The 6,988-nt window shown below is 48.6% G+C and overlaps 2 protein-coding genes and 1 long non-coding RNA gene across 5 annotated transcripts in view; 2 read left to right on the forward strand and 1 right to left on the reverse strand.

The window, feature by feature from the left end:
* Positions 1 to 1,177, forward strand: part of LOC117746022 (supervillin-like) — a 30,355-nt gene extending 29,178 nt beyond the window's left edge. Inside the window, exon 41 of the mRNA XM_034554769.1 lies at positions 1,078 to 1,177. Coding sequence (XP_034410660.1) covers positions 1,078 to 1,164 — 87 coding nt within the window. The 3' untranslated portion in view covers positions 1,165 to 1,177. The remainder of the gene's footprint in view (positions 1 to 1,077) is intronic.
* A 762-nt stretch (positions 1,178 to 1,939) lies between these two features.
* On the reverse strand, positions 1,940 to 3,132 carry LOC117746081. The gene is made up of 4 exons (XR_004611294.1): positions 3,014 to 3,132; positions 2,923 to 2,931; positions 2,635 to 2,727; positions 1,940 to 2,050 (listed from the first exon to the last, which is right to left on the reverse strand). It is a non-coding gene; the product is annotated as an uncharacterized LOC117746081 (long non-coding RNA).
* On the forward strand, positions 1,968 to 5,455 carry LOC117746053 (acyl-coenzyme A thioesterase 1-like). 3 transcript variants are annotated; one of them, XM_034554850.1, is made up of 4 exons: positions 1,968 to 2,058; positions 3,820 to 4,290; positions 4,377 to 4,579; positions 4,663 to 5,455. In XM_034554850.1, exons 2-4 carry the CDS (start codon positions 3,840 to 3,842, stop codon positions 5,272 to 5,274), a joined length of 1,266 nt encoding a protein of 421 aa, XP_034410741.1. In that variant the 5' UTR covers positions 1,968 to 2,058; positions 3,820 to 3,839; the 3' UTR covers positions 5,275 to 5,455. The 3 variants fall into 3 exon arrangements, with proteins under 3 accessions (XP_034410741.1, XP_034410740.1, XP_034410738.1); XM_034554849.1 differs by lacking the exon at positions 1,968 to 2,058 and adding an exon at positions 2,530 to 2,968; XM_034554847.1 differs by lacking the exon at positions 1,968 to 2,058 and adding an exon at positions 2,530 to 2,692.
* The last annotated feature ends 1,533 nt before the right edge of the window (positions 5,456 to 6,988 follow it).

Consider the following 6,988-nt stretch of genomic DNA (forward strand, 5'->3'; position numbering starts at 1 on the left):
CGTCTCGTTGTCATGACCACAGAAACATTTAATTGTGCGGCCGCCGTTAATTTCTCCTCCTCTTTCGAAGCGGTTTGTTCTCGACTACGTGAAACTCCTCCTTCTCTCTCTCTCTCTTCCTCTTCCTCTTCCTCTCTCTCTCTCTCTCTCTCTCTTCCTCTTCCTCTCCCTCTTCCTCTTCCTCTCCCTCTCTCTCTTCCCTCTCCCTCTCTCTTCTCTCTCTTCTCTCTCTTCTCTCACTCACACACACACACACACCTGAGATCCTTTCCTCTGCACGTGTGATTCACCATCAGCTACACTGCAGTCTGACCCACCGTCCGTCTTTGAGCACAAACTGGAGGCATGAAGACCACTGAGACCACTGAGACCACTGAGACCACTGAGACCTTTGAGACCACTGAGACCTTTGAGACCACTGAGACCACTGAGACCTTTGAGACCACTGAGACCACTGAGACCACTGAGACCTTTGAGACCACTAAGCTGAGATGATACTTTATTAACACGTCTGTGTGGTCTTCTCGCTCATCGACCAAACAGCATTATTAAAGTGCATTATTAACAAAATAAAAGTGTTTTTATCTCATAGAAACGCTGACGATGCACTTTTCTGTAAATAATATGAAACTTCATTTTTAGAATTGAACGTTGAACTGCGAGAGAACCAAGAAACCTCTTTTTTTACTTTATTCACGCGGTTTGTTTTTGAAAGTTTTGGAAAAAAAATGATTAATTATGACAAGATGCTTTGAATTTCAAAATAATGTGTCTGTTTCGTGAGAACCAAAAACCCTTAAAACAAACCTTTAGTTTGTGGTTTTCGGTACTTTTGATGATTTTAACACGTTTCAGAGCAGCTGAAGCCAAAGGAAACACTTCCTGGTCTAGAAACATGTTTAAAAGGCTTTTTAGCATCCAAAACTCACACTTTGAAAGCTGTAAACAATATTCATGAGTTTCTTTGAGGTAAAAAAACAAACAAAACTTAAAACATTTCTACGGATCATAAAAAGAAGAAGAAGAAAAAGGGTCCTTAAAGCTGATCATTCTGTTTCTCTTTCATCTCAATCACAGAAAGCGTTGGAAATGACGAGAGAGGAATACGAAGGTTTACCGGCGTGGAAACAAGTCAACACGAAGAAGGCCAAAGGATTGTTTTGAGGACGAAGAAAACTAAGGGGACAGTTGAGAGGAAGGACACGAGGAAAGTATCTGAATCTGGAGGATGAAGCTGGTCACGAAGGTAAACAACAACAACAACGACAACAACGACAACGACCCTGGTGTTCCTGTGTATTTTGGAGTCTCCTGCAAACACCGAAGTGGACTCAACAAATGAAAACGTGCACACCGGGACGCTCGGTGCTTTTGGTCGTGTGTGTGTGTGCGATTGTATATAATGTGTGTGTGTGTGTGTGTGTGTGTGTGTGTGTGTAACGTCGACCTGTGTAAATGTGTGTGTGTGTGTGTGTGTGTGTGGCGTCAGATGTTGTGAGGGAAAGTTGAACTGGTTGGAGAAGAAGAGAAGCGGCTCTGGGTGTATAGTGCCTTGCTTTTTGTGTACAGTTTATATACAGAAATTATGGTCTGCATTTCAAAGACTTTCTTTGTGATATGAGAAATAGTGAATTAAATCACAAAGATGCTCAACTTGAACCACGTGTGTGTGTGTGTGTGTGTGTGTGTGTCTAGAGTCAATTATCAATAATGATCAATAATCAGGACGTAATAATAATGATAAACAGGATTATTCTAGCATTAAATCACTAATCGTACAAATGTGATTGATTACAATAAAACATTCTACACGTTCACTAGTCGGGCAGTTTGCAGGTTGCAGATGTTGGAGGTGCAATAAACAGTTTGGTTAATCATTCGTGCACGTGCACGTGCACATGCACGCAACAACAACAACAACCGCCGACGACGCAGCAGACGGTCCAGAGTCCAACGTGCTCGACCCGCAGAGCCGTAACGGGGACGAGAGGCAAGACAAGTGGACTTCTTCTTCTCCTGGAGGTTCCTTCAGAGCTACGAGGACCAGCTGCTGTGGAGGTGAGAGGGTTCAGGCACGTTAAAAGATGCACGAGGTCGGTGCTGTTTGGCCTCATTTCTTATGGTCAGTGAATCGACTGAGAAGACCATCTCTCTCTATCATCTAATCTCTGAGGCGCTCGGTGGTTCAAACAAAGAAAATAACCCTTTTGAATTATTACTGAAGGCTCCGCTGTCGTTTTTACCTCAAATGCATCACGGAGTTCTCACACATTTGGTGCTTTAGTATTTTGGTATGTCCAGAAACTTGTTCCCGTCAAAGGAGGAACCTGAAGACACCAGATCTCTCTCCTCACTGAGGAACAAGAGGTGTGTTGGTGTTAAGGCCCACAGGCTCTCTCGGCCTGTCGTGACTCACTTCTGCCACTAGATGGCGATGTGGAGTCTCCATCAATCTGCAGCTCCCTCCCCCCAAAAAAAGTACAAAAGTGTGACGTCGACCCCTTCTCTGTTCACACTGCAGCCCCAACACTTTGTACACACTTTGTACACACTTTGTACACACTTTGCACGTCCTGTGGACTCGAGGGGCCCCACGCGACCCCCCCCCCCCCCCATCAGTGGAATTTGACCTACATTTGTGACCTGGACTTCCAGCACGTGCAGCTTCTTCTTCTTCTCTCCGGGTCGCAAGGTGAGGAACGACAGTGACGTAATGGCACCTACACACTGTCCAGGAAACAGTCTGAATTATACATGATGATGAACTGTAAATAGTTATTTCAACGTAGGAGTTGTATTTGTTTATTTGTTTGTGCATCGCAGTGAGCGGTCGCTGTATTAACAACAACAACAACAACACGTGTCACCTGAATTATGGTCTGGAGTCTTTAACTGATGGTTCACACTGTTTATTGAACTCACCTGGAGAACCTGGAAATAACGGAAATAGCAGACAATAAATAAAACCGTATGAATCTAACACAATATGTCCTCCACAGGTAACGTCACTCACCTGGTGCCACGTCACGTGCTCGCCAACGCCCCCGTAACCTTCTTACTGGTTTTTAATCTATTTCTCGTCGTTATAGAAACTTTTTCTCACTAACAACTTCTGGTTATGTACCTTCAAAATAAAAGCGCAACCGAAAATGCACCGACTGCAGTGACACAACTTCCAAAAAAAAGGGAACAAACTATTAAAATACTTTACACTGTTTTCAGAGGTCCTTTACAACACATACGAATTAGTGATTAACATGTCAGATTGAGGGCTCGGGGAATCTAAACATCGACTTATTAAAAATAAATAAATAATCTATCTCAAAAGGAGTTTTCTCAACGTAGTGAGACTATCTCTCTCTCTCTCTCTCTCAGGTTATAAGTGCACCTCACACCATAATATAATAATAATAATAATAATAATAATCAGCTAGGACTACAGCAGTCGTAGGTGCCAACACATTATAAAGTGTTTACTTTATTGCACACTTTTAATGCACTTGTCTCCTCTGGTGTTGCAGCACGCAAAGTCAGACCACAGGACACGCTCTTAAAGGGACAGTACACAGAGTGACGCGACACATCTTTAATTAGCCAGAGAAGAATAAAGTTGCGTGTGAAAAAATGTCGAATTTTTGTTGTGGCTCACTGCTTTCTGAATTGTGTTGTTGTTGTGAAGTATTGTTTCATCTCTTTCGAGGAGCCGCCACCCCTTTGGTGCAACCGTTATCTCCACACAGACATGTGTGTCACGTGATAAAAGGCCCCCGACGAGAGACGGGAACCACCGGTTTCATCTAATGCATCCCCCTTTTTAAGGTTAACGTGCGTCAGAAAAGATGTCCTCCCTTGTCCGGCTGAGGCTGCTGCCGACAGCCAGGTGCATGTTCGACGAGCCGGTTCAGGTGAAGGTGGACGGGCTGAGGTCGAGGCAGGTGGTCACCCTGACGGCCAGATCCACCGACAAGAAGGGAGTGGTCTTCAGCTCCTCGGCCACCTACAGGGCCGACGGGAGCGGGGGGGTCGACCTGGAGAGGGACCCCTCTCTCGGCGGGAGCTACACCGGGTTGGAACCCACGGGTCTGCTGTGGTCCATGAGGGCGGCCGCCCCGCACAAGAGGTTTCAGAGGACCAAGTCACTGAACCCCCACGTGGTGAAGTTCTCCGTGCACGAGGGGGAGGGCAGGGTGCTGGCAGAGGCGACCAATGAGAGGCTTCTGATTGGAGACGGGGTCAGCCGGCGGACGATCACAGACGGGCGTATTCGCGGGGTCCTGTTCACTCCGCCAGGTAGTCCTTCGTCTCGGTTTCGATGGCCTCGATGGTCTAGATGGTTCTCCTCATTTTGACGTTCTCGCCCCTGTCTTGCGGTCCAGGAGGAGGTCCGTTCCCCGCCGTGTTGGACCTGTACACCTTCGCCGGGGGTCTGTCGGAGAAGAGGGCCTCGCTGCTGGCCCACCGAGGGTTCGTGGTCCTGACCATACCGCTGTACGTCCACGACGACATGGCGAGCAACATCGAAGAGGTCCATCTGGATTACTTCGAGGAAGCGATCCGCTTTTTAAAAAAGCAAGACGGGGTGAGTTGTCTGAAGTGTATATTGAACGTATCGTTTTTTGTTGCCATGAAGACGTAATAAAAAGCAGCTTTTCTCCGACGCAGGTGGGCAGCAAAGGAGTCGGCGTGATCTCCATTTCCAAAAGCAGCGATCTCGCCCTGTCCATCGCCTCCTACCTGCCGGGCGTGGAGGCCACCGTGTGGATCAACGGCTGCTGTTCCAACACGTTCTTACCGCTGCTCTACCACGGGAGGCAGGTCCTCCCCGCGCTGATGATGGACCTCGGCAAGATGATCCCCGCCGACGAGTCGGGCGCCGGCGTCTGCAAGAACGTTCTGCTCGACCCGCTGGCCGAGGAGAACCGGGCCTCCCTGGTGCCCGTGGAGCGAGCCGGGGGGCGTTTCCTCTTCGTGGCCTCGGGGGACGACCTCAACTGGGACAGCGAGGCCTACATGGAGGTGATGGCGGAGAGGCTGCGGCGCCACGGGAAGGACAACTTCGAGAGCGTGTGTTACCCCGGAGCGGGTCATTACCTCGAGCCGCCTTACGGACCCTACTGCCCCTCCAGTTTTCACGGGGTCGTGAGAATGCCGGTCCGGTGGGGCGGGGAGGCCCGGTCCCACGCGGCCGCGGAAGTCCACCTGTGGAAGAAGATCCAGGAGTTCTTCAGGACTCACGTGAGCTGCGGCGCCACGCAGATTAAAGCTAAAATATAGACCCGGACAGATGTTTAAATCATCGCTTCAGAGATGTACGCAAGGTTGTAAACGTCCACCATGCCACACAATCTGTGATTTCTTTATGTATACAGTATGTTGCAATGCAGATATAGTATGTTTGATATTACAACGCAGCATGTTTTCTGGTGTGTTACGTAAATAAATGGTCTATATGAAATGGTGGCGCCTATTTGTATACACAGCTAAGTGCACTAGATGCTTCACAAAAGGAAAAGTTAAGTGTTCTCATTTAATTCAGAACTTCAGTGCAAAAATTAACATTTTTCGGAGAAATGTAGGTTCATTATGTGCTAGTTATCACCCACAATGCATCGCGATACGGGTCCACGGGAAAGACCGTGCAAGAACATGCATTCAAATCCCCGGCGGTTCATTGGCCGCTCGGGCCAAGATGACCAGACCTGAGAACCAGAACTCCAGACCTGCAGAGGTTCCCCCAGGCTCATGGATGTCCTGCACCAAGATCTCCACCAGTCAGAGCAGCAATACAACTTTTAAGGTTTCTCTGTCTTTGATGTGACAACGTCCATAAAACCAGCTGTCAATCAAACCTCCTGCCTTTCTGCCAGTGAGAGGGGTATTTATTTAGTCTGTTTTTTTTTAATATAATGTTTATGACATGTCATGTGACATCTTCAGCCCACAGGTGTAAAGATATTTCTCCTAATGGTGTAATACTTCGCCCAGCCTCACGGGGGTGCTACATCGATGTTGAGGAATGATTCATCTCCAGCACGACTCAACTGTGACTCTTTTTCTACTTTTCAAGAAAAAGAAACCCAATAAAGAGACAAAATGGACTTCTTTAAAACCCCGTTACCATGGTGACAGCAATAGACCTGTACCTGTATAATGCTTTAACACCACATGACATCATTCACGCTCTGATGGGAGGAGCTACGGTTCCACCTGCCCATCAGCAGGAACTAACACTCACACTACGGGGGGTTAAGTGTCTCGCCCAAGGACGCATCGACACGAGAGCCGGGGGATCGAACCGCCGGTCCTCTGATTGAAGGACCCCGCTCTCCACTGAGCCACAGTCGACCCCTGTAGGTGTGACCTCCCCCTCTTGACCCCACTGCCGTGCAGCGTGGAGAATGGATTATGCTGCCACTGGAGGAGGAGTGGAGGAGGAACTGAGTGGAGGAGGAGTAGAGGAGGAACTGAGTGGAGGAGGAGTGGAGGAGGAGTGGAGGAGGAACCGAGTGGAGGAGGAATGGAGTGGAGTGGAGAAGGAGTGGAGGAGGAACTGAGTGGAGGAGGAACCGAGTGGAGGAGGAACCGAGTGGAGGAGGAGTAGAGGAGGAACTGAGTGGAGGAGGAACTGAGTGGAGGAGGAACCGAGTGGAGGAGGAGTAGAGGAGTGGAGTGGAGAAGGAGTGGAGGAGGAACCGAGTGGAGGAGGAGTGGAGGAGGAACCGAGTGGAGGAGGAGTGGAGGAGGAACCGAGTGGAGGAGGAGTAGAGGAGGAACCGAGTGGAGGAGGAGTAGAGGAGTGGAGTGGAGAAGGAGTGGAGGAGGAACCGAGTGGATGAGGAGTGGAGGAGGAACCGAGTGGATAAAACGTGTGTGTTCATGTGTAGGTGTGTGTAAGTGTATGTATATGTGTGTGTGTGTAAGTGTGTATGTATATGTGTGTGTGTGTGTAGGTGTGTGTAAGTGTATGTATGCGTGTAGGTGTGTGTAA

The sequence above is a fragment of the Cyclopterus lumpus genome, chromosome 17 (assembly GCF_009769545.1).
Source record: "Cyclopterus lumpus isolate fCycLum1 chromosome 17, fCycLum1.pri, whole genome shotgun sequence".
Taxonomy (NCBI): Eukaryota; Metazoa; Chordata; class Actinopteri; order Perciformes; family Cyclopteridae; genus Cyclopterus; species Cyclopterus lumpus.